Source organism: Balaenoptera physalus, assembly GCF_965194825.1.
Source record: "Balaenoptera physalus genome assembly, chromosome: 8".
Taxonomy (NCBI): Eukaryota; Metazoa; Chordata; class Mammalia; order Artiodactyla; family Balaenopteridae; genus Balaenoptera; species Balaenoptera physalus.
The window spans coordinates 96859230-96887210 of NC_138887.1; the positions used below are offsets into that span (position 1 = coordinate 96859230).

The 27981-nt window shown below is 38.0% G+C and overlaps 2 protein-coding genes across 4 annotated transcripts in view; both read left to right on the forward strand.

Moving 5' to 3' along the window:
• On the forward strand, positions 1 to 27978 carry HYAL4 (hyaluronidase 4). 2 transcript variants are annotated; one of them, XM_082472368.1, is made up of 4 exons: positions 1 to 5209; positions 9551 to 15579; positions 22208 to 22297; positions 24269 to 27978. In XM_082472368.1, exons 2-4 carry the CDS (start codon positions 14626 to 14628, stop codon positions 24668 to 24670), a joined length of 1446 nt encoding a protein of 481 aa, XP_082328494.1. In that variant the 5' UTR covers positions 1 to 5209; positions 9551 to 14625; the 3' UTR covers positions 24671 to 27978. The 2 variants fall into 2 exon arrangements, with proteins under 2 accessions (XP_082328494.1, XP_082328493.1); XM_082472367.1 differs by lacking the exon at positions 1 to 5209 and having other exon boundaries at positions 5561 to 15579.
• LOC309665723 (uncharacterized protein) overlaps positions 1 to 27981 on the forward strand; it is a gene marked incomplete at its 5' end in the record, with an annotated part of 320068 nt that overhangs the window by 64916 nt on the left and 227171 nt on the right. The gene's annotated exons all lie outside the window — the stretch shown is intronic.

The following is a 27981-nucleotide window of genomic DNA, read 5'->3' on the forward strand; positions in this document are numbered from 1 at the left end:
TTTTTTCTTTAACTTCAATCTACTTCTAAAATATCTGTTGGCTTTAAAGTAAAATAAATAAATAAATAAAGGGTATTCATTGGCTCCATAGAGCCATTAGATAGAGCAATTATTTATTGGGTGCTTACCTCATGCGAGGCACTAAGGATAAGGATGTGAATGCACCGAAGTCTCTGTCCTTGGGGAGCTTAAATTATTGTGGGAAAATGAACGATCATAAATAAACAGATACATTTATATCAAATGGTGCTAAGTGCAGTGGAGGGTAACAAAGCAGGGTAAAGGGATTAGGGAGTGTGGGAGAGCACTGGAAATTACATCTAAGGTCGTGAAATGTGGCTCCCTAATGAGAGGACCTGAAGGCCGGAGGAGCAGATCACAAACGTGTCTGAGAAGAGCATTCTTGGATTAGGGAAGAGCAAATGCAAAAGTCGTTAAGTGAGAGCAGGTTTGGAGGGTTTCAGGGCCTCAGGAAGGCCACTGTGGCTGAGGCAGGATGAAGAGTGAGCCAGGTCATTAACTGACTCTATTTGAACTAAGAGTTTGAGTGAAGGTAACTTTAAAAAAATAATTTAAGAGAAATTTCTGGAAGAAAATGGGTCAAGTAAGATGTATCTACATTTTATTATTTTTTTAAAAAATAAATATACACTTAAATTGGAAAGCAACAAGAGCATCTATTATGATTCGATGTTGCTGCAATAGTTTTGAGACTCTGAACTGCTAATAGCAAATTGAGAAATTTGTAATAAGGTCATGTGAGATATGGAACGTACAATAACATGGGAGCTACAGAAGGCGACCATTGTGTTATAGCTGTTTCTGCTCCAACGATTGGGAATTCCTACATGATACAAGTGACCCCAGGATACCAAGTCACGGGGCAAGAGGGAATCTATACTGAATGCTGTAGGGCTCAATTTTATCCAAAGTATCACTAGGGCTCTTAGAAATTCATTTGGCAATCATCAATATCAGAAGGTAAGCCCTATTAGAGTCCCATAAGACGGAATTTATATAGGAAATTCTTTGATATGATACTTGCTGGTTTATTAAAGTGTACTGTATCTAAGCAATTGCCTTTGAGTTTTGAATGCATGGCAAGTCATTTGAAAAATTCATATGATGACTTGATCTGACCTAGTTGTAATCCAGATCATTTTCTTTCATAAAGATTCAAAAGAGATTATACTATTTCAAATACCGTGTCCCTCCTTAGTTTAGGGAAGATGTTTTCCTGCCTGAAACTTTCCAAATATTAGATTTTTCTTGGTACTTTATCCAGGCATATAGAACGTTGATAGGTAGATCACACTCAGATTCAAACTTCATTTGTTTGTCTATTTACTAATTTTCAGGAGAAGTAACTTTAAAGAGGCAGTGAAATATAGTAAGCTAAATTGGGGGCTATTAGTAAGTTCCCCTATTTTGTTGATATCCTGCTGCACCAAGGCTGCAATTACAGTAATTCGATTCTTGTGCCCAAGCAAGAAATGTTTTTACAACTGTTAAAAAGTTGGTGCTAAGCCATGATAAGTGAAAAAGAATAGCTCCTTCTATCCTTACAGATATAAGTTTTTCAACGATTATTATATGAGTTTTGATATGCAGTGAATTCCAGTAAGGCAGGCAAAGGCAAATATTAATACATATTATCACCATTTTGAAGATAAAGAAAATAAGATACAGAGATATTGAGAGGTATAGTCAATTGTACCCACTAATCAGTGAATATATAAAGGATGGCATACACATCACTGCTTTCCACTGTTTAAACTAACAGTGCCTCCAAAATAGTCAAGGCGTAAGAAGGATTAAGGTAGATGAAAGAAAAAGGGAAAACATATGGAAAAGACATAGAAGAAAATAGGACCCCCCCAATTCTATTCCCCACAAATAATCATTTAACTTTTTCTAAATAAAAAATGTTATATTTTATTTCACTTAAATTTAATAGCAAGCAAAAGAAACTAAAACCAAAGGATGCCACATTTCTAACAACAGATACTTCAAAATTTTTGGCTTGTTAAAAAAAATCTGCTCAAGTTAAAAACAGGTTATGAAAAACATTGAATTTTTGTTATTTATTTTGACTTGCATAACTGGGTTTCCAGAGCATAATGCTTAGTAAACTGTCTCATAAAAATGCATCAATTATGTCTAATCCAAAGACAAACACATACATCTCTATTTTTCTTAAATAAAAGATCGAAATTTAAACTCCATTACTATGTTTATGATAATTCTCCAAGAGACATTAATAAAGGATACACTGTAATCAAAATATCTTATAAACACTACAAACCACTTTAGTAAATGAAACATACCTTGTGAGATGATAGGTAATACCTGTTAGAAACCCTGAGAGTGCCCATCTCGCTCCCAAATTACCTAATAATGATAGTTTGTCTGTTGTCTAGGGCAGTGTTGTTTCTTACCTCCCATTAATTGTTAAAAAAAGTCACAGTACCCTTTATTGGACACAAACTTTGTGATGAGATACTTGCTTTTTTCCAGTCTTGTAATTGTTCCACACCATTAACTTTTAAATCAGAAAGAATGTATGTCTTCATCTCAGTAGCAGTATGTCATAATCATACTTTCTGGTCCTTAGTAAATTCATGTCATTGTGTTTATTTGTATCTTGGAGATATTCTTTACAAAGCCTTCTAGCTTTCTCTCCTAATTTAAACTCTCATCTCCAGCTCAGGATAATTTTCTTTCATTATTTTTCATTCTCTCTGTTCATTTAAGATATTACGATTAGATGGATCTTAGCACTTCTAGATCTATACTCAGTGTTGCTTTTCTTTCATGTATTCTAAGCCTTTGTCTTTTTTGTTTTGTATTATGGATTTGCCCACTTTTTCTTCTGGAATGCTAGTTTAGTCTTCACAATATTCTGACACTCATATTTTTAATTCCAAAGAATTCTTTTCTTGTGTGTGTATGTGATCCTTGGCTATCCATTTATATTTATGAGGGAACAGAGTGATTGCAAACTGTCATAGGGATCCCCCAACCCCTGCCAACCCCCTGCCTTTGTTTGGGTATATTTACTCAACAGGACTGTTATGTTGAGTGAGAGAATGGGCTGTAGACTGTGAAAGGGGCTGAGGCACGCTGACAAGTAAGATTCCATCTGGGGCATGTGAGCAGAAAACAGGCAGGTTGGTAGGAACCCTCACAATCATCAAAGTAAGGAGAAAATTACCTTGGAAGAGGAGTGTAATTCCCTTGAGGGCTGAGCAGCCTTTTTGTGCCCTCTGTGCCCACTGGGGAGACCCAGCTATACCCAGTTCAGCACTGCTCTTGTATTGGGTCCCACAGACACTCTGAACCCTACCTGGGAAGGTCTTTCTCTATATTTCAATGTCCTGGGGTCACATGGCTCTCTTATCTGTTGTGCTCCATACTCTGGGAAGTTGAACGGTCTGACTGGCTCTGCTATACTGGAGTCAATATTTTAACTGATCGCTCAGATAATTGGTTCCCACATGCACTTGCGTTTTTTGGAGCTGTTGTCTCTGCACCTAAGGTTTTTTTCTCCAGTGGAAGGGACAGTTCATACCTCTAAAGTAAATTTCTACTGTTAAAAATTTCTGATTCAATTCAATCTATTTTCAATCTTTGAGTCATGTCACCTCTTCTTGTTTTCAGCTTTATACTGTACTTTTTCTAAGGACATGTACTGCAGGTGACACAGTAAATACATGATCTCAATTTATCATCTTGAACCAGTGGTTCTAGTAGATTAGTGTATTTACTCAGGATGATGACTAAAACCCCACTAAGAGTTAATTATTCCATTATCATCAAGGATCGCACATCCTAGGAAATCTTTCCAATGTATGGTTATTTTTACCTCTATTTTCCAACTAAAGTCTCAATCAAAGTTTTCTTTCTTCCTTCTTAAGTCAGTGAATTTAAATTGGGTATTTTCAGAAACAATGGTCACTTATACCAATGTGCTTTTAAGAGAGTCTGACTTTGGTTATAAAGAGATGTAATGCCAGCCTCCAGTTTAACTTGGAGGACTGAGTCACCTCTGTAATGACATGTTTCTCTGAACAGCCATAGGGCATCCTTTTGCCACTGAACCTCTGCTGTGCATCAGGTGACTAAAGGACGGGCAGCAAACAAAAGCAAAGGTAAAATACACTTTTTGTTTTGTTTGAAAATTTTTTAAGGACTGTTTTTAGAAACATGCTTTCTCAGAGGAGTTGTTAGAAGAAAACTAGTTTTGTTTCATTTCTTGGAATACCCTGATTTCTTTTCTGGCCTAACTTATTTTATTTAGTTTCCAAATTCAGTATCTTTCAAACTGTGAACTTGCTTTTATGAACCTAACATTGTAAAAAATACATTTGTCGCTGACAGATATAACTTAAATTCCAGTTCATTTTTTATGATAAATTTGTATTTGAGGATGATTCTCACATTAATATCTATTTGAGACTTGTTTCATTTCTCTTCTGTATGAACAATTTCTCTGAAAAGCAGCTTTTTGCAGTATGTTGGGTTATCATAACCTAATACTTAATACAATAGCATCAGAAGGTATTCCTTGAAGCAGGTTAGTAAACTAACTGTAGATAAGCCATAGAACATATGGCTTTATGAGAGAGCCACAATTTTAATATTTTTTATAACTGATAGCTGTGAAGAATCCCTCAAGCTAACTTTATATACCTAAATGGTTTTCTTTACATATAAGTGTATTTCTTTATTTGATAAAGATTTTATTTTTGCATGATCGTTAATAAAGTATATTTTAAAAGATACGTTACATAGTTATCATACCTACTGTATTGGATAGTATTAGAGGGCTGTTATTTGGAACAAGTATTGCAGTTTTTAGGAAACATATGACATTTAAAATGGTTCAGAAGATGGTTATTTTTTTGGTCATAAAATATGTTTCAAATTTTCTTTCCAAATACTAATAAAGGGACTGCATATTTAGAGATGAAAATCAACAGGCACTTCAAATAACAAAATCAGTAATTGGGAAGAGAATGTAAACATATATATACATAAAGATAGATAGATTTAGATTTTCCAGAAAAGAAAGAACAAGTACCAAAACAATATGAGAAAGACAAATCTTAAATCATTTAATCCATTGGAGAGAGTACATCTTAAAGTCAAGAAATAGCCTAAAGATGGAGAAAAAAGCTGTCTACTTCAGTGGTTACATACACCAAAGGTAAAGTGAAAATTTTGAAAAATTATGAGTTGAATAACGTAGCTTAGGCAATGAAACTTGATTATCTCTAACTCCTTCATGGCCAGCTCCTGAACAACGAACTTTAATCTAGAGCCATTACTAATTAAGATATTCATATTACTAATAAATACTTATATTGTAGATATACTTAAGAGAGTTTAGTCACATGATTTATTTCAGCCTTATCTGTAAATTTGAATTCAGTTTGATGACAGAAAGAAGGTTCCTTGTTGAAGATTCTTAATGTTTAAGTAGAGTCAGGAGCAAAGAGTTGAAAAGGTGTAAAATGGTGAAGTTAAAAAAATTTTTAAAAATAACAAGTTATAAAAAAATTTTTAAAAATAACAAGTTATAAAAAATTCATGTGCAGAGATTCAGGGTTCATGTCCTTTATAATGTTTTTGAGAATCATAATATGTACCATATTTTCTTAGCAATAAACTTCTATGGGAACCTGACTCTTTCTTGGGAAAATCTTTAGCAAATTCAGTAATTAAAGTTATAGTTATATTTACATCATCATCTATAACTACTTGTTTGTTGAAATCTAGTTCTCCTTAGGTTAGCACATACTTGATTTTTTCTACATATAATAGACTTGCAGTTGCTATGAATTTCTAACAGGAACAATCTCCAGTTGTCTTTTTCACAGAAAGAAGCTTTTCACCTAAGCATTGGTCCAATGTTCATAATAGATCCAAATGAATAAATCCCATGCTCCCTCTTATCAAGTATACTTGAAAAAAAAAATTTCACTCTTCAAGGAACACTATTTCTTAGATGCATTATATTAGGTGGTTCAAGAATTGGCTATTATCCTAGGCTGGAATTGCTCTGCCTTTATCATAGGTATCCCAGAACAACCTTGTTGCGTCCTTAGTCCAACCCAGAACCCATGACTGGAACATTTCCAAATTTTCTTATTGTATTAAGAGATTCTGTCAAGGTTACATTTGGAAACCAAAATCTATTTCAAAATATTTTCAAGTTATATGGTTTGTATAATTAAACTGCGTGGAATTAATGGTCATGAACGAGTAAACTTTTTAAGGAACTAAAAATTCATTGTATGAAAAAGCATTTACTTCACATTTATGGTTAGTATATGCTAATATAATTAATGCAGAAACTCAACTTTCTTTACTAATATCCAAGTGCAACACACCTCTCATATCATGTGAATGGGCAACCAAAGTAGAGATCAAGTATGATCTTTTTCAAATTCATACAAATTAATGATTAGTTAGCTACTATATTTGGTGTTTCAACAGTTTATTAAAATTTTTAAAAAATAAAGCGTTATTCCTTGGTTACACGATAATACATACTATTTGCTATTAAAACCTGGTGGAGCTCAGGCTGACCAGCACATTCACTTGTAACATCAAAAACTTTATCATACATCCAGCAGGTGTACCTGAAGTGGAAGCCTAGAGCCTTAGAAGGAGGTATGAGATATCTAGGTAGCTAAGCATACAAGATCCAAACCTGAAAAGTGAAGAAAAATACATGCAAACATAATTTTGCCAGCTCTTAATTTTTTATGTGCCACAGTCTTTTCAGATTGCTTAATTGTAATGGGTTTGACAGTTTATAAACAAGTTTACTGAAGGTTGACAGGGATATTTTAGGTAGGGAACATTAGTTGTAATGCCAAAGGGCACTGCAAACTCAGGCACGAATCAATTGAGTATCAGGAAGTGAGGCCATAGTGGTGAGATGTCCAGAGAGCATTCCAATTCAGAGGGATTGCCATCTTGGTTAGAAAATCTGTCTTTTGTGAAAATGTCAGCCAGAGGGCTATAAAGTTGCAGAGGGGTGTGGAGGAAGGGGTGGTGGGCAAGATTCCATCCCATATTCATAAATTTAAAAAGTGGAATTTAAGTTCACAAGTATAATTTTGAAAAACTGAGATTTCCGCTCATAGAGGATAGGCGTCAGTACTATATTTGGATATATAAAATGCTATCATTTATCATCATACCCTTGCTGCCCCCCCACAAAAGACAGTATTGTGATATGCTATAAAGGCAAATTAAAACAATATAAATAAAAATTGAATAGGCGAGACAATGAAACTTTTTCCAGTGTGCTTTTTCCAGTAACCTCTGTTTCATACTGGCTTCTGTTATATTGCACTGAGATCTCCTTATGTTGTGTTGTAAACACACCAGGGTAGTTGGATAGAACTCAAAGAAAGAAATATGATTTGAGAAAGGGTTTATAATAGGGAAATATAAGGAAGAATAAAAAATAAAAATAATGCCATAAACATTGAAGAATTAAAAAAAAAAGTCAGAAGTTAATTTCTGTCAAAAAGGTACTATTGGATAAAATACACTGGAATTGAAGTGCTTAAGAAAACACAAGAAAAAATGATCTGAAGTTGAATGGGTAAAATGCAACTTCCTAAGTTATTTAAAATTAGTTGGATAAATCACCAAAATTAATGTATAGGCAAGGAAATAAAAAGAATGATCAAAGCATCTTTTTCATATCAAATCCCTCCAAATGCTTTTATTGTTATAGCTAGAGCTTTGCATTGTTTACAATCAGAGAAGCCCTATTACCCTACAGCATATTTTTCCACTTGTAATAAATAATGTAGTGGTATTGTGCACTGCCTTTTGTGGTGCATAATAACACTAATCAATTTCTTTAGGCCTATCTTCTGTGTTCCTACTGAACATCTCCTAAACCGTTAACCACTGTTAGTTTTCCTTTACCATAGATAATTAAACAACCTATAATTAGTTCTTAATATCCGCATGTCAGCATAGAGTGGTAACTTAAAGCTCTGGCTGATGGTGTTTACTTCAACTACAAAAAATAAAACCTCTCTTATTTCCTGAAAAGGTCTTTTTCTTGCCATGTTGCAGAAAAGCATACCATTTTCTCAAATAACTTTATAAAAAATGATCTTTGTAATAAAATCAACTCAGATGTTACCTTGTTTAGGAAGCCATGCCAGATTTCTTATAGTCAGAATCAATGTACGTCTTCTTTCTTTTCCAAAGAACTTTATTCATTTTTTTTAAATTTGAGTAATGGTTTTGGATAGCTGCTACATTAACATAATACAAAATCCCAACAGAAGTTTCCTCCCCCCCAAATCTCATCCTACCCCTGCCGTTTCTCTCCCTCAGCCACAAGTTCCTCTTCCTGTAGGCAAGTAATGTAATCAAGTATTCTTCCAGAGATATTCCTTAGTGCACAGATCACATATTTACACATATATATTACATATATACACATACTTTTATATATATATATATATGTATCCCTTTCTCAGAAAAATAATGGCAGCATTCTATATATATCTAGCTTTTTAAGAATTTTAAGTATATGTACAGACATATACATAAAACAAATATATACCTTAAAGAATAATTATGATATCTGGTGAATATCCATATCAACATGGAGAGGCAACCTCATTCTTTGTTACAGCTGCATAGTATTCCATTGTGTGGAAAGCCATGCTTTATTTCACCAGTCCCTTAATGACAGACATTTGTTTCCAACTTGGAAATGATAGGCAATGCTGCAATGAATAACACAGAAGCAGAATTTCCAGGTGAAAGGTTTTGTGCATTTGTCATTCAGATAAAAATTTTCAGCCTTCTGTTTCCACCAGGAATGCACCATCATTCTTTATTCTTTCTTCATTACAGGGAGTTTGGAGCCAGTGCTTGCACATTTCATCTTGCTCAAATTTCCTACCTTGCTAAAATATGTATGCTCGTACAGAGGAATGGGTGCTGTTAACAAAACCAGGACAACCCTAGATTCCAAGCCATTCCTGTCAGGACAAAGGCAGAAATTGAAATTAAGACATGCTTACTTAAGAGAAAACAATGTGACCTGGCCACAACGTTTTTCCTCTCAAGTGCCTGCCCTGCCACTCCAGTCTGTACCCTGACATTCAGATCTGGTATCTAGAGAACCCAGATCAAACTCTCCTATTTAAATATCCTTGTAGTCCTTAAGCCTGAGGTTTGGCCTCACCACCACCCACCCCCAGCTTCCTAGTTTCTTTCTGCTTACCTTGCCTGGTATCCCAGCTCTTCTGGTCAATGGCTTGGGTCATATTATGGGAGTAGAGGGTGTTTTAAGTTATAATCTTGACTATGGACATTGAAAAAAACCTTAGTAACATTTCACAGACCACTAGATGGTTTTACAGTTCAAAAACTTCAAGTAGAAAACTGAGGATTCAAATCAACCTAATGTTATTTTAAGGAGCTTAGTTAAAAATGGTTTGACAGAGGGAACATTTTATTCAAAATGTGGTTCTAAGACTTTGTGTGCTTTTCCTAGAAGCTGTTGATCTTGGCTGCAAGAAATTTCAAGTCCTAAAGGAGAAGTAATACTTTCTGACAAAGACTAAGTATATACGCTTATGTAAAGACAATTATATTCTCTTTCAGGTTTTAAAATGCTCTTGCTTCATAAAAAATGTGGCCTTTCACACTGAAGAGTGAATTTCCCATTAGCACAAGCAACGCTGAAATAGTCATTTTTCTATACTTACAAAACTTAAGCTCATTTTTAGGAAGGGAAGCCGTTTTGTACAAACAAGATAGTCCAGTAGTTCTAAAATTTGTTCAGATGGAGAGACATCGGTGTTCTTTGATTATGACGTGAAATAGAGTTATAACAAAATTTAGTACCTAATGATGAACTGTGGAACTTAAACAAATCTTATCATATAGTATATTATATTGTAAACCAATAGGCATCAAGTTTTTAAGAAAAGTGTATGGGAAAAACTCTATCCATTAAAATATATTTTTTCTTCTGCTGGAACACTTAGGGCCAGCTTTTACAATATTGATATTTCATGAGAGAAGAACTTAAGAACCATCAGGATAAGACATTGATTAACAGTCAGGCTAAGGTAATAACATGCTTCAGATAAAAAAATGGAAGCCCATTATTGGCCTTTTCTCTAATAAGCTTTTATGAGAAAGAAGGTTAACAATTATTTCTACAAAGTTGAGTTGAACTCAGCAGCTCTGCTCTATTTTCCATTCTGATAAATATTTATGCATATATATTTATTATTGGCAACAAAATATCACTTCAGTCAGTACTTTCCTTAAAGGTTTGGAAATAGAACATTGCGTTTTTAAATTTCCAATAAAAATGGGGATAATGACCTTCAGGATACCTTTTTAAACTCTTGTGGATTTAGGGGAAGACACTTGGAGTCTTAAAGGTTTTGAAAACAAATCCCAATATCACGAAAAAAAAGAAACAGAAGAGTTGTAGACTTGGAAAATTAATTCCTTCCACTAATACATTAATATTAAGAGATGAACGTGTATGTTTTTGGGGAAACTCCCCAAAGTATTCCCTCTAATCTTAAAGATTAGTATGAATCACCATGCTGTATGAAAAAAAAAAACTACATTGTATATAACAGAAGTTTAGAGTTGCAATCAAAATTAAAACAAAACTAGTAGGATTAATTTATAGATTTATAATCTTATTATTTTTCTGTGTTGGTGATTATTGAAAATATTGTGAAGTTCTTCTAAATAACTGGATCGTGCCACTGTCATCTCTGTCCTGGATTATGACAAGAGCCTCCTTACAGGCTTCCTGCTGCTTCTTTCTTGTGCCCTTTCACTTTCAGTCTTGCCTCAACATAGCAGCCTAAGGAATCCAGTTAAGCCCAAATCAGACAGTGTCATTCTTCTCTCCAAACTCTCTTAACTCCTTCCCATCTCACTTAGAGTGAAAGCCATAGCTCCAACAAGGCCCTACAAGACCCTCTCTCTTACCTCTCTGTCCCTTTTACTTAGTAACTGGCTTCTTTGAAGTTCCTTAAACATGGCAGGCATGTGCCTGCCACAGGGCCTTTGCACCTGCTTTCCCCCCATGCTTCCCCAGACATCCTCCAGCCTTACTCTTTATCTGCTTCTCAGGTCACTTCTTTTCAGGTTACTGAGGCCTTCCCATCTAAAATGAATCCTTGCTTAATTCTTTTCTTTGTTGTTACCACCATCCAATGTACTGTATATTTCACTCTCCTTGTTTATTGTCTGTCTCCCCTGAAAGGATTTAAGCTCTGTGAGGGCAGGTGTTTACGTCTGTTTTGCTCACTACTGTATTCCTAGTACTTGGAATGGGAGCCTGATGTGTAGAAGGTGCTCAATACCTTTGCTATCACCCAGGTGCCAATTCCCCAAAGACCACCAGGAACACACCTGCAGTTCCATGAGTTGGGTAATGACATGTTGCAACAAAGGAAGATACACACCACAGGGAGCTGTGAGGTGTTCCCGTAAGATGGTGTCAGAAAGAACCTGTTACAGAATTTAGGTTTAGTTGGGTGATTTGGCAGAGGGTCTGAGAAAACAGGGATTTTCTCCAGATTGGATGTGGTCAGAAAGCAGGGGCATTTCTATGTTGGGTAAAGAACAGAAGTCAGTCATTTAGCAAGAGAGGGATGCTTGGTGTTCTGTGGGTAGCACAGTGATCTTCGTCTTATTTCTGCTCAGACACAATGAAAAAGTGGCCTTGTTTTATCTCATGTTATTATAGTCTGAGAATAAACTTGAGGTTGGCATTCTGTGAGATTGTTTATGTCTAATAGGAGAATAACATGGCCTGGCTGTGAGTGCTGTCAGCTTCTGAAATTGGGGTGGGAGGGTGATTTTTTTTAATGCATCACAAGCAAGTAAACTTTGGGGAGGAAGGAGTGAGAGGGGAAATAGGAATAAGCAGGGGACAGAGACTTCTCTGCAGACTCTTGTATCTGTACATGAAGGGCCTCCTACCCCAAGGGGACCCCTTGTCTTCCTCACCATCCTTCACCATCAGGAGGGGTAGCTGTACTGCGGTGAGGTCTGAGGCCTGCTTGATGGAAGGCAGTCCCCAACTTCCTGTTGTTGGTGTCACGTTCTCTTCTCAGTGGGTGAAGAAGTCCAGAACTGTGAAGCCAAGGTCAAAGCGGTGGTGGCCAAGCCTTCCTCACTGTGGCTCTTGCTTCCACCAGCGGAGGTTCTGAGGAGAAATCTACCTCCCTTTACCCTCTGGCTTTCACGGATGTGTCACTTTGCTGGGAACCTTTTACCCAGGGCCCTTCAAAACGTCTTCATGGAAGTTTCCCAGTTGGAGGAAGGGAACTAGTCCTTCATACATGTTCTCAGAACAAACCCAAGAAGAGAAAACTGGGTGATAAAATTTAGAGGAAAAATTCAGATTGAACTCCTCACCATCCCCACCCCCAATATCCGGCCAATTCTTCCTAATATCCCACTAATTCGAGATTTGTTTAAAAAAGGAAAACTTCCTGGAAAGATTATGAGAGTGGGGAAGGGAAAAAGACAAGGAAAGTGCTACTGGTGACTCATGGTTAAGTGTGGATAATTCACAGATTGTTATGCTGTGACAACTAGTCAAGATACAGGTAGAGCTTGGCAGTGGGGATTTTGATGGCCTGGGTAGGATGAGAGAAAGGGGTTTAGAGGGATTCTGAAGCCAATGGCAGGCCTGGGGAGGTTCCCTGGTGAAGGAACCTTAGAGGGTGGGAGAAGCACACAGCTAACGATAGCACAGCGGGAGCAGGGGACTGAAAAGATTGTCTGGGAGGTTCCGAGCGAGGAACTCTCCTCCCAGCAAGCCATGCTTAACTAGGAGAGTGACAGAGGGGGCACCAGTGCCGGGACAAACCTGCGTGGGAAGCAGAAACCCAAGGCATACAGCAAACAGAAGACACAGGCACTGGATTTTCCTTGTTTATTTTGCCTGTACTCGCTGTGTACCCGCGCATTTTATCAGGAGCTCTGCCTGCCCCCTGCCGTGGAAAGTGCGCCTACCATTTACTGGAGAAAGGAGAATAACAATGTTCCAGGATAGGAGAAAAGAACCCCTTGGTAACTTTGTAGTAAATGAACGAGGACTTTCTGTGGCAGTGATGAGGAGGCTGACCAAAAGGGAAACGATAATCAGTGGAAAACTATGTTTTGAATAAAACCCAAAGCAGGAAGTGTTCTGGGAGAATAGATTTTTTTTTTGTATACATACGTAGCCTTCTCTAACATAAACTGAATTTTAAATTCAAAGAAAAAATGTTTTTCTATGAATGAACACCTTATGCACATCCATTTTTCTTACCCTGAGGCAGAATATGATAAAAACATGCAAAGATAAGAGGCGGTTTGGAGGACCGCAATTCTTATTGTACTCATAAAATTATACTCCCTTGAAAATAGTGTTCTCTTCAAACCATAATTTATACGTTCACTATATTTCATGTTACTAAGTAATCTTACTCATCTTTGCATTGTGGAAGGATACAGATATTTATTCTGTGAATGGATGAAGAAAATATCTACCTCCATAGCCTTAAAAACTGGTATTTTGTGTATATCCCAAACTGATATTTTATGTATAACTTAGGACTTCTTAATGTCGTTGAATAAAGTTTTACAGATTACTTATAATTTTTGTTTACCTCTGTGTCCTAGGCCTGAGAAATGCTGTAAGGTTTGCCTGGTGACACCTGGTGGTTAAAAATGATAATTACATACAACGTGCTGCCCACAGTGATCACCTTTGCTGGAGGAAATACTCACGAGCCACAGATTGCATGGAAAGCATCTCTGTCAGTTAGAGTTCCTGGTTGTAAGCAACCAAAACAAAACCTCTCTGATCTGCGCAGAAGAGTGCTGTTCCGTGAGGACAAAGCTGCCACTTCACATCAACACCATGGCTACCAGATTGTGGGCGCCCTGACAGGCACTGCCACTCCCGGAATTTCTGGAATTTCTGTTATGACTGGCACCACCACCTTTTAGCCACTTTGATTCGCAAGATCTCAATTCAAAGTCTAGAGTGGGCTGCATCTAATTGTCCTGGCCATGGTCACATACCAGTACCCTAGCGGCAAGGAAGCCTGGGAAAGCAACCAGACATTTGGCTTATTGAATGAAATAATAAAAAGGTATTACAAAGTTAAATGAGATAAATATTTATTCAGGAAGTAAGCACAGAGCCTGGGATTTGATGAGTTTTCCAAAATGGTAGTGAATACTATTTTACATCTTTATTTGATCGTGAGCTTTTTTGAGGGCAAGGACCACATCTTATTCATTTTGTATTCTGGACACAGCATCTGATGCTCCATGAAGGTTTGTTGAGTTGCATTGCTTCCCCCTGAATAGAAGTTAGGTCACCGCACTCACTTCTATCTCAATTTATTTATAGGGATCTTTAAGACCTTTAAATAAAATGTACTTAAAGAATGTAAATAGATAACAACTATAATAATATCCAGCCAACATTTGAGTCTTTTTCCTCAAAATTATCACTAACAGAAAATTAAATCTCTCCTCAGGTCTTCCAGAGTGCATTAAAGCAGAAGAGAAGATTTTTATCTTATCATGAAACCGTTATCTGAAGGACAACTAAGGTTTTGTGTTGTTCAACCAATACGTCTCACATCATGGCTGCTCATACTCTTCATTCTGAAGTCTATCTCTTCCCTAAAACCTGCCCAACTTCCAATTTATCAAAGGAAACCTTTTATAGCTGCCTGGAATGCTCCAACAGATCAGTGCTTGATAAAATATAATTTAAAACTAAATTTGAAAATGTTTCAGGTGATTGGAAGTCCACTGGCCAGGGCCAGGGGGCAAAATGTCACTATATTTTATGTCAACAGATTGGGATACTATCCATGGTATACATCCCAGGGAGTTCCCATTAATGGGGGTCTCCCCCAGAATATAAGTTTGCAGGTACATCTGGAAAAAGCTGACCAAGATATTAATTATTACATCCCTTCTGAAGATTTCAGTGGACTTGCTGTTATAGACTGGGAATATTGGCGACCCCAGTGGGCCAGGAACCGGAACACAAAAGACGTCTACAGACAGAAATCAAGAAAGCTTATTTCTGAGATGCAAGAGAATGTATCAGCTGCTGATATTGAATATTTAGCCAAAGCAACCTTTGAAGAATGTGCAAAAGCTTTCATGAAGGAAACCATCAAACTGGGAATTAAGAGCAGACCCAAGGGCCTTTGGGGTTACTATTTATATCCTGATTGCCACAATTATAATGTTTATGCCCCAAACTATACTGGGTCATGCCCAGAAGAAGAAGTTTTGAGGAACAATGAGCTCTCTTGGCTCTGGAACAGCAGTGCTGCTTTATATCCTTCTATCGGTGTCAGGAAATCTCTTGGAGACAGCGAAAACGTTTTGCGTTTCTCGCAATTTCGGGTGCACGAATCCATGAGGATCTCCACCATGACATCCCATGATTATGCTCTGCCTGTGTTCGTCTATACGAGGTTAGGCTACAGAGACCAACCTTTATTTTTTCTTTCTAAGGTAAGAAAGATACCCCTTGACAAAGATAAGGAGATTTCCTCTTATCTCTAAGAGAGACATTTCTTTGCTAATTATGTTCTTTAAAGAATTCCAGAATAGTGGTCCATTAGATAGGAGCATAATTCTTCCTCTGAGTAGTCATCCACTCAGATTCTTCATTTGTACAGGCTGAATTTTGATTATCTCATTTATTACTTGTCTTTCAAGGAACAAAGTAAGGAGGGAAGGGGTTAAAGTGCAATGTCAGCAACTACTTCCTGCTCCCCAACTTTGATTGTGTTTCCTTACAACTGGCCTCTTGTGAAGGTTACTGACACAATTGGGGGTGAACAGGTTGGGAAATCAGAGAAGAGGTTTTAAAGTGGAGTAGCTTGCTCATACGTGTGGAAGTAGAATTGTAGACATTTCTGCTGCTGACCTCATCGTTAAAAATCTTAAGAGGAAAAATGTGTTTTCTTTTTAAGGCACAATAGCAGGTTTTATAAAAGATATAAGGGAGGCACAACAACATGAATATACTCAGAAATACCTAAGATAGTAAATTTTATGTGTTTTTTTCACACAATTAAAAATAATTTTTTAAGGAATAAGGGAGTTACAAATCTGCTAAAAGTAGGTGACCCCTATAGATTTAGCCATCTGGTTTATTCTTGACTCTATGACCACAATTAATGGAAAGTTGGTAAGAGTGGTGTGAGTTTCTAAATTCAAGAGTAAATTCATCACCAGTAGATGGTTTCATAACCCTAGGTTAAAACTTAAATATAGAAGTTTTATTCTGTTTGTTTTACTTAAGTCATATATGCAGCCAAAGACCTCACACAAACTGTGAGTGTAGCTGTTAAGATAGATGAACTTTCAGCCCAATTTTCTCTCCCTTACTTTCCCTTTACTACTCTAGTCACTGAAATGGAACCTTGTAGAGATAAAAATTTCAAAGAAGATGCTACTCTAATCTTTGGACTTGGATAATTATGTGTGATTATGAGAAGACTCGAGCCTGTTCAGACCTTCGCATTTGTGATGCAGAGGTATTTTAAGATATTGCTGCACACTAGGGGGTTGATCACCTTTCTTTTTTCTCCACCATAACAAGTTTCAATTTGCCAGCATGTATCAAAATATAAAGACGTTCTGAGTATGAAGCATCCAAAGGAGGCTCAGGAAACACCCCAGTGAGGACTCTACCGTGGGCAGTAGGTATCCGTGGAGCAGACAGAGAGGAGCGCTTACACCTCAGAGGGAGAAATGACACAAATACATCAGGATTTGGTCAAGGCTGTGCCTCTGACACCACTGATGAGATGAGTAAAGACAAAAATTCTCTCTTGTGAACTGATATTAATACTACCCAGAAAAATCAGCAACAACTGATTGAGAACGGTAGGAAACTAACACTATTTGGAAGGTGTAAAAAAGTTATCTACATCTTTATAAAATAGTCTTGACTCTAGAATTGAAAGTTAAATACCACCTTCCTCTGTGAAACTTCTTTTGCTTTTCTATGTTTGGCTCAAACAAGTTCCTTTCTTTAGTGATAACAAATTTACATTTGGCAGAAACAAACTTTAAAGGACAAAGTGTTCATTTCAATAGATTAAACGACTGGTACCTTCTGCACATTCTGCAAGCCAACGGTAAGCTCCTTCTTGAACAGCTACAGCCTCAGAACCATTTCTGTTCCCTCTAAGGGAAGAAGGAACAACAGTTAGGGTCTCACCTAGAAACAATTTTCTTCGTTAGTCCCGTGGTATCATTCTGTAACCTTTGTGAATGGCAAGGCATTTCCACATGTTTTAAACCATCAAACCTCCATTTTATTCCATCCTCAATAAAAACCTGCCCACAAGCTTCTTAAAACGTGATATTCACTTATACCAAATTGTAAATACTAGTAGTGGCTTCCATTTCTGCCTTCCCAAAGATATCTGCATTTTAAAATGTTTGTGTGTGTACACACATATAATTAGGATAGAAAAACAACTTACCAATAAGTACCAAATCTCTTAACCTCTCCAGACCTCAGTGCCTCATTGTCTTAATCTACAAAATGGCACAATATTACCTGCCCTATCTACTTAGGAGAAATATTATGAAAATCAAATAAGAAGTTAAAAATGAAAATTGAAAGCACTACAGAAATATATGTGGTATAGATAACACTTTTTAACAAGTATCAGAGTCTTAAACTTGAAAGGGGAATATGTAAGAATGAAATTTCAGTCAGCAGTCATAGCTTGGGGGAATCATATGCGGGCTGTAAAGCCTCATTTCACACAGTAGATTGCCTATACCACATATATAAATGCAATTTAGATATTGTTGATACTATGCTTTTAAAAAATAATGAAAGGGGGGCTTCCCTGGTGGCGCAGTGGTTGAGAATCTGCCTGCCAATGCAGGGGACACGGGTTCGAGCCCTGATCTGGGAGGATCCCACATGCCGCGGAGCAACTGGGCCCGTGAGCCACAACTACTGAGCCTGCGCGTCTGGAGCCTGTGCTCCGCAACAAGAGAGGCCGCGATAGTGAGAGGCCCGCGCACCGCGATGAAGAGTGGCCCCCACTTGCCGCAACTAGAGGAAGCCCTCGCACAGAAACGAAGACCCAACACAGCCATAAATAAATTAATTAATTAATTAAAAAAAATAATAATAATGAAAGGGATTCTCTTGACTATAGATTTAAAGATGCTTTCCCCTGTAATTAATTAATATTCCCTCTGATAACACACAAAGGGAGCACATTAGTGATGGTCCAGCTCCCCGCAGTGGGCTCCTGACTTACATGCACTGTGGTAAAGCTTCAGGGACTGAAACCAAAGTGTAAAGAATGAGTCCTCCGGGTGTCCCTACTCTTAACTTCCAAAACCTTGATTTGAGCCAAGAATCATGGGTAGGGCAAGACTGCCTTACACCAGGCTGGGACCTGGAAGATGTGTTGCTATTACATCAGGTGCTCTTCCTTTATTTCTCTTTTCAGGTGGCTTATGCTCTCAGGTGGTCCCAATTTACTCCTAGAGACATCTTACCTGTGACTTCCCTCACTGAGAAGTGCCCCTGCTTTTTTGGCCCCCCAAGCATAGCTGTTCTGTGATTCATTCAGCACCCTGCTCTCAGCTAGGTGACAGTGGGCTAATTTGTTAGAGGAATTTGCCTAAATATCTGCTAGTGACTCCTAACCTCTAGTCAACACATGCTAGAAGACTTGCCATTTTGAATCAGTCCCAATAAACTCTCTTTGATAATGACGCTAAAGGACACGTTGGACAGAAACTAACATTCCCTCCTGATATCAACCTCAGAAGCTGTGGCTTTCACCACAGACATCTGTAGTTTCTGTACTTACTGAATATGGATCAATAACCTGTAAATACAAAATGTGGATGCTGTGTCTCTCTCCTCCCTCTGATGACAAAGCCTTAACCCAAAGGAATTCATGGGAGAGCTCCAGTTTCCAGTTGAGCATATAAGAAACTTGGAAGTTGCAGCTCAGTCCTAATAAGTAAAAAGCTAAACAAACTGAAAAATCAACTCTTCTTAGATTAATAAGAGAAGTGTGGACACATAGGGCAAATTGCTGCCCTCAAAATTGGAGAGACAGACGGGTGAAAACAGAGAATCACAACTTACCAGATTGGAAACCCACGAGCAGAAACCTCTGTGGGAACCACTGCCAGAGTAGGGAAACCTGAACCGTAACTGGGAAACTGCTCAGCGTCGACAAGTCTGAGAGATTAAAATTCCATGGGGACCCAGTCATGGGGGCTGGGGGAGCACATTTTTGTGAGTTTTACCTCCAGGTGCTCACCAGGTCCTCACAGTGAATATTGGAGAAAACCTCCCCTCATGCATCTAGCAGGCAAAGGAGAAAAGGAACCATTTTGAGTACTCCAGAGCACGCTGTTCTGAACAAGGTCCACCTTCAGGAGAAACTGTTTAACCACAGCCAAACCTGCTGAGGTTTTATCAGAGCCTAACTGATCTGTGGAAAAGGAAATACTCAACTCCAGCTGGCTCTAGTTTTCCACTTGGAAGAAGGGAGATACCCATCTCTAGACCCATCTAGGCAGCCTGTCCCACCTAAGGGGGTGGAGGGAACAACTGAGAAGCAGTTGTGAGGTTCACAGTCCAGAGGAAAAGGCTCACTAAGACTGAGACCTAATCATAGGGCTGTAGAACCCTTCCATTCCCCCTACACCTTACTAGAATATTACTAAAGGCCTATTTACAGAAGTTCCTTTTATCCAGTATGAGCTATCTGCCGATTGAGAAAAATTAAATCATGCCTAGCTATCAAGAGAAAAATTACAAGACATACTAAAAGGCAAAAACACAACTTGCAGAGTCAGAGCAAGCCTCAGAACTAGACTCAGATATAGCAGGGATGTTGACTATCAGACCAGGAATTTAAAACAACTATGATATGCTAAGGGCTCTAATGGATAAAGTGGAATGAATGCAAGAACAGATGGACAATGTAAGCAGAGAGATGGAAGTTCTAAGAAAGAACCAAAAAGAAATGCTAGAGATCAAAAACAATGTAACAGAAATGAAGGATGTCTTTGGTGGGCTTATTTTTAGACTAGACACAGCTGAAGAAAGAATCTCTGACCTTGAAGATATCTCAATAGAAGCCTCCACAACTGAAAAGCAAAGAGAAAAAAGACTGAAAAAAAACAAAACAAAACCAAAACCCAGAACAGAATAACCAAGAACTGTGAGAGAGCTAAGAAAGGTGTAACATACACATAATAGGAATTCATGGAAGAACATTAGGGAATTTTGCCCCTCTGATCACATCATGTGACTATCACATCTCTATATTCAGGAAAGTTTCAAAGTGAGTGGAAGGAGGAGCTCTGCTCCCTTAGGTTTTTGTCAAAAGAGGCAATGGACCTGGACCCAACAGAATCCTCATTCTGGGCTCTGCATGGCTAGCTCCTCCTCTTTCCGGTATTCCTATATCATGGATAATTCTCAAAACCATTTCACTTACACCATCTCATTTGAGCCTCACAAAAACTCCTCCCCTTCCTGTCATGTCAGCTCTGACCTGTTCGGTAGACACCATGGTCCTGGGAAATGGAAATAGATGTGGACCTGAAAAGAAATTAGTTTAAACCAAAATCTCTTCTTTGAGAATTATCAGAAAGTTGCCCAGAAAAAAAAAACAAAAACAAAAACAAACTTTAAAAACTGAGATTGTAAAACCTTCATTTTAGTGAACTATAAAAGTGTCAGGTGAGGAGATTTCTCTCTCAAGTACTGGTATTAATATAAAGTGCCCAAGGCAAAATACAGTTTAAAGTCTGCTTTTAATTTCCACCAAATTGCCCAATTACATTTCCAGCTACAGCTGATGGAAATTAATCCTTGGAGTAAAAGGTGAATGCTTATTATTCGAAAGAGTGGGGGAATATATTATAATTTAAGAAACTTATTTAGGGCTTCTCTGGTGGCGCAGTGGTTGAGAATCCGCCTGCCAATGCAGGGGACACAGGTTCGAGCCCTGGTCTGGGAAGATCCCACATGCCGCAGAGCAACTAAGCCTGTGCGTCACAACTACTGAGCCTTGTGCTCTACAGCTCACGAGCCACAACTACTGAGCCCATGTGCCGCAACTACTGAAGCCCGTGCGCCTAGAGCCCGTGCTTTGCAACAAGAGAAGCCACCGCAATAAGAAGCCCGCGCACCTCAACGAAGAGTAGCCCTGGCTCTCCACAACTAGAGAAAGCCCACGTGCAGCAACGAAGACCCAACGCAGCCATAAGTAAATAAATAAATAAATTTATTTTTTTAAAAAAAGAAACTTATTTAGAAAATCAACTGCAGAAACTTTATTTAGGAAACCAACTGCACACATTCAACTTTTAATTTCCCTCTGAAATGACCTAGATTCATGTTAATCTTTAAACACTAAAACAGTAATCCTTTAGGATTACAAAACCAAAATTCTCCCTGCTGAAATTTTGTTTTCATCTATCTCAACCATATTGAGAAAAATCCCGGCAGCCTTACCGTGACTGGAGGAATCATAAATAAAGCCCATTAAATCAGGTACTTTAAAATTAAATACAAATAATTTCAGGGACCAAATATAAGGGCTGGATCAAATCGGATCCTGCGGGGCCCTTAACACTGTGTTCATTTGCCTATCCTGGGAAACCAAATGACACAAAACCCCTCCAAGTCACTGCAGAGGCAAAGTTCTCAGGAGAGTGTTGCATACGGGGAAGGGAACTTGGCTAAGATGAATGCAAGGCAGTCGTCACATTTAGAGAAGGAAAACTTCTGGATTCTGTTTCCAGGTCATATACTCATAGCTGGTTGGTGTGTATATACTCCTAGTTAACTTCAGTTAAACAACTTTTGGTGGCTTTTTACAGGCTAATTGTTTAAAAGTAATGTCCTGTTTGGCAAAATATAAGTTTAAAAAATATGTATTTAATATGTTTTGATATGATTATCGAGTGAAATGTCTGAGCCCCGGTTCATTTAACATTTGCTTTACTCTAAGAAATTGGAGAATGGTTTCATGTATTATATTGAATTTAGCCTCCAATCCTAATCCCTGGCAGGTTGTTCATATTCAAATGAAAACAGTGTAATGAACTGTCTTCATTCTAGCAAGATCTAATCAGTACTATTGGAGAAAGTGCTGCCTTGGGAGCTGCAGGCATTGTTATCTGGGGAGACATGAATTTGACTTCATCTGAGGTAAGACAGTACCTTGGCGGTATAGTTAATATTACAATATTTACATTATTTGCTGTTTTCCTATAGAACTTACTCTAATCAGAGCTCTCAGGTCTCCCATAGTAAACCTGCTTTAGAATTAAAGTCCAAATCAGCACCTGATACATAGAAGGAGCTCCATAAAGATTAACTTTTGTTAAGATAGTAATCATAATACTGACGAGTGTTGTATATTTACTATATGCTAGGATTGTGCTAAGTGCCTTTTTGTTTTGGATTTGCTCACTTCCTGATCATAATAACCCTTATGAGGTAGGGACTAGCATCCTCATTTATAGATGAGGAAACAAGAAAGAAAATCTAACTAGGGTAACAGTTAGGCTAGCTAGTGGTGGAGCTGGCACTAACCACAGATGGCATGACCTTGGAGCCCTTGCATTTAGCCATTACATAAAATGTATGATATCATATTTTGAGAAGTGGAATCAGATGGTAATTTTTAATATCCACATCGAACTTATTTTTCTTCTATGGAGAAATTAGCTGAAAATTAATAGCATTTAAAATAAGAGTTATGTCTCTTCAAATTTCTTCCAGCTCAAATACTATCTACTCCAAGAAGTCTTCCTAGTTTTCCCCAATCCATATTAATTACAATCTCTTCTGTATTTCCAGGTGTTGTTTGTTTATATCCCTATAGTGTAATGCATTTTGCCTTGAATTATAATACTTGTATCCTCAATGCTTTTTATTTATTTATTTATTTATTTATTTATTTATTTATGTATTTATTTATTGCTGTGTTGGGTCTTTGTTGCTGCATACGGGTTTTCTCTAGTTACGGCGAGCAGGAGCTACTCTTCGTTGTGGTGCACCGGCTTCTCATTGCGGTGGCTTCTCTTGTTGCAGAGCATGGGCTCTAGGCGTGCAGGCTTCAGCAGTTGTGGTGTGTGGGCTCAGTAGTTTTGGTTTGCAGGCTCTAGAGCTCAGGCTCAGTAGTTGTGGTGCATGAACTTAGTTGCTCCACGGCACGTGCGATCTTCCCGGACCAGGGCTTGAACCCGTGTCCCCTGCATTGGCAGGCGGATTCTTAACCACTCTGCAACCAGGGAAGCCCTCAATGCTTTTTGTTAAATTGAATTTTTTGCAAGTTCATGGTGATCTGATATTATTCTTAGAATTTCACAGGCTCAATTTGTTGCTACCAAGACATTGTTCATGAAACTATTTGTGACGATATAAAGTTAAAAGTCTCCTCTGCCCACATATGAGAATTAGGTAGAAACTGAGGATCAGTACCTGACTCTCCAGGTGTGCTACTTCCCCTCCAGCCCATGTGGCTCCTGAGAAGAGCATCATCAGGAAGCTGAGTGCACAGCCAGGTGGCCTCTGTTTAGAACACACAATAGGAACCACACACAAATGACCTGGTCAGCCTTCCAGGCTTTCCTGTGTTTGAACTGTATAGAGGAGGCTAGATCTCAGGGCAGTCGGTATTTGAGCATAATAAACAGGAAAATCCAGAAGGCTCAGGTTGACGGTCAACAACACTTTGGTAGAACATGATGATTCAGGTTCTAACACAACCCTGAAAGGCACACACACCTGAAAGGTGGCCAAAGGACAGCAACTCTGGCACGATTTCTCAATTTGGGTTTGTTCCTCTTTTTCTCACACCCATTAACTTGGGATCTAGAAGGAAGAAATAAAGGGTGTAAACTGAAAGAAGGCAATGTCATATATGCTGAGACAGGGGCCCATTTGCAAGTTCAGATAGCCTACGGTAACATATTCTCCATCTCCTGTCACGACCACCTCTCATTTTTCTGGTCTGGGTCCCCAGTGTTACAGCACTTGAACCTAAGAGTTCATGGGCTGGAACCAAGCCATTAAGTTTCAATCAAGTCCAAAGAGTTGCCTTGTGGATCTAGATGCTCTAACCCTACCAGTACCAGAAAAAGCACTAAATCCCATTTGTTTCTACATTTCTAGGGCAACTGTACAAAGGTGAAGCAGTTTGTGAATTCTGATTTAGGGAGCTACATAGTCAACGTGACCAGAGCCGCTGAGGTGTGCAGCTTTCACCTCTGCAGGAATAATGGGAGATGCGTAAGGAAGGTGTGGAAAACGCCCGATTACCTTCACTTGAACCCTGCAAGTTACCACACAGAGGCCTCCGAGGATGGAGAATTTACTGTGAAAGGCAAAGCATCTGATACAGACCTGGCAGTGCTGGTGAAGAGATTCTCCTGTCATTGTTATCAGGGATACGAAGGGGCTGATTGCAGAGAAACGAGGACAGCCAATGGCTGCTCTGCGGTTTCCTCTTTTTCTGGCTCACTAATCACATTGTGTCTGCTGGTTTCCGCAGGTTATCAGAGCATTCATTTGTGAGATAATTGAGTTTAAAGGGAATTAAGTTTGGCCTCTAGAGTCGTCACTTAGGGAAGAGATGAAACTTACAACAATCTTTTTCTCATATGAAATCCATTGAGAGGTGTTGTAAGTAGACACGTGTGTCACTTAACATAAACAGGAAACGTATTACTTCATCTGGCCCCGATTTGGCTAAGAAACCAGATCCAGGAGTGAAATCAATGCACTCTTCTTCCTTACTGGAATGTTTAAGTTGTATTTAACCTAAAACGAATATATTTTAGTCTTCACAAGAACGTAGATTCATAAAAGTATACATATAAATATTAAATTATTGATATCAAAGACTGGTTTTCCAGCTAGCAACTTACTTAAGGACAGATTCCTATGCAGTTATCTGATTTAACAAATGGGGTCACCTCAGGGTGTGACCTGGTCACCTGGTCCACCAAAGGGGACCAAATGCAGAATTCCTCTTCCAGCCTTAGGTTCAAACTTCTTCTTCAGGCTTCTTCTCCCTGGCTGGGCTCGATGAGTGCGGAACCAGTCACTGATGTGACTTAACAGAAGGGCGCAGGAACTGAGGCAAGGGGAGCTGTAGTCACTGCAAAGACATCTATTCCAATATGGCACCTCTCTCACCCACCATGAGTCCCTCTCTCACAGAGGCTGGTGATCTAAATACAGCAAAAGGCTTCAGGATAGTACTCATGCTTGCCTAGGTTGACATTGCTCTAGATCTAGAAACTGGAGCCATGTTAATAAAAATGCAGTTGGTGTCTTTAGCAAGCAAAAATCATTACTAAAATTTTTTAAAATAAATGATATTTAAGGGACCCAGAAGTGCTACTGGGAAGGAGTCCTACCAAGAAATATTCGATATTTTGGTCCCCACATATGAGTTTTGAGTAGTGGGTTTAGAGTCAGTTTGAATCTGATTTGAATCATTGTTTCACTATCCATCTGGTTGTGTGACTCTGGGCAAGTTATTCATATTCCCCATTTTCTCAAGTGAAATTTGTTAATATAATTCCTACCTCAGTGAATTATTCTGAGGAATAAATGGGATAACACAACCCACGCATACTTCAGCTATTAATACATGTTGCTAATCTTCAGTTATCTTCTCTTGATCACCAAAGTAATGGAGACACTTAGGATAAAACAGTCTCGGGCAATTTCGTCTTTCTGATATTATGTTCTATGTACAATCACTTATGCATGTGTTCTCTTGAGAGTCACTGTTTCAACTGATAGGATTTCCTTCTCCTGGAGATGATCTACTTAGAAGGTAAACTCAAGACAGGTATGATGCTATTACAGAAGGCATGTGAGTTGATTCAACCTCCCCCTCCGCCTCTTTTGTCTTTCTGTGAAACATTTGCAATACAGGTGTGCCCTTTTCAACTCTGGATCCCTGCTTGTCAGACGTTACTGACATTGTGAAGGTCTAATTTCTAAATGTAAAATACAAACAAAACTAAAAAATTTTTATAATACCATAAAATACAGGTAGCATTATGTAGGTTAACTTTTTAAAATTTTTCATTATTTTATTTTTATATCAAAGATGATATAAATACACTATAGAAAATTTGTAAATAGAAAAAAATAATGGAAATCACCAATAATCTCTATAATATATACTGGTAACTCTTGGTGTATTTCTTTCTAGCCTTTCTTCTAAAGACTTTTTAAAAACATGGTTGTAAATAATAATATACACATATTTTTGCATCTTGTGTTTTTCACTTAACCATACATCATAAGTAGTTTTCATGTTATTTCATAGTCTTCATAAATATAATTTAAATAATTTTAAGGCCACATAATAGTCTATCAACTGGATGTAGCAAAACTTAATAGGAATTTTCCTTAAGTTTTGATTTTTAAGTATCAAGCTTCTACTATTTAGTCACCTCATCAGAGAAGACTTTCTGTATCATCTTCCTAATTCCTTCATTCACCTATTAATCAATTTGTACATTAATCAATTTATTAAGTATTACTTCTTATCAGGCACTAAATATATCCTAGAGCAAAACAAAGAGCCTTACCTTCTTAGAACTCATATTCTTGCTGGGGGAGACAGACATTCAACATACAAATAAGCAATTTATATCAGATGTTAGATCTATAGGAAAAAATTAAGAGAGCAGAGTGGGGGAGGGTGGGATTTTCCATGTGTTGGGTCACTTTGAGCAGTTGCTGTTTGAATGATAGAGAGTTAGCTATGGGGATATTTGGAGGAAGGGTATTTCAGGCAAATGAATCAGCAAGTGCACATCTGGTAGTGGGCCTGGTGTATTCAAGGAAGACCATAGAGGGCACGAGGGCTGGACACGTCCCTTCACCATCAACTTCCTTGTTTATTCTCCGGTCTGTAGCATTTGTCACCAACTGACATAGTATAGGTTAAATATTTGCTTATTTTCTGTCTTCTCTTACTGGAATGTAAACTAGGAAAATGAGGACTTCATTTTGTTCACTGCCAGAACACTACTTGGTACAGTGCCTGGCACATAGTAGGTGCCCAATAAATATTTTGAATGAATGAATGAGTGATTCAGAAACCTGAATCAATAGAAGCTATAAGTTTGTTACAGGTTGTTTTTTTTTTTAAACTCTGCACATTAATGAGAGAGTGATTGCAAAGTCATTGCCCAGCGTTATTGTTTTATTCTTACCCTAGTTCATTAGCCTCTGAAATCACATAGTTTAACTCCTCTGTGAAGAGCTGAGGCCTGAGGAGAATAAATCACTTGGCAAAGTCAAAGAGCCAGTTTGTAAAAGAGGCCAGTCTGGAAGCTGAGTTGCCGAGTTTTCTCTTCACCATAACTCTTGTCGCAATGGAATCCAAATATATTCATTCAGCTTTTGACCATGAATTTAATGCATTTTCTATTAATTTGGGCTATGACTACTGATTATGTTCAGCCAGTCTCCAGATCTTCCAGATACAGATTCTCTGTTTAACTTGGCTCACTGCTGCAAGGTGGATAGGAAATTCAACTCTAAAGCTGCTTAATGACTGCAGCTTCTTGGGATTGTCCTAACTTCCCTTTATGGAAATAGCAAGGTATTCAGGGTCTCTAATCTTCCGTGTTCTCTTTTTCAAAAGGGAGATCCTAATGGTATCTTTTTTTGTTTTATACAGATTTAATCATATCAAGTAGATAAAATACTTAGCACAAAACCTGGCACATAAAAGTCCCCAACCAAATGTTAGCGATTATCATCAAGCACTTTCAATAGTACAGTGGGATAGCATTCAGCTTAAAAAGGAATGAGGATGTCCTCTATATGCTGATGTCAAAAGAAGTCTAAAA

Coding starts and splice junctions, on each gene's coding strand:
- HYAL4 (XM_082472368.1), top strand. CDS start 14,626: ATGAAACCGTTATCTGAAGGACAACTAAGGTTTTGTGTTGTTCAACCA. Junction 15,580..22,207: donor CTTTATTTTTTCTTTCTAAG/GTAAGAAAGATA, acceptor TCTTCATTCTAG/CAAGATCTAATCAGTACTAT. Junction 22,298..24,268: donor TGAATTTGACTTCATCTGAG/GTAAGACAGTAC, acceptor CTACATTTCTAG/GGCAACTGTACAAAGGTGAA.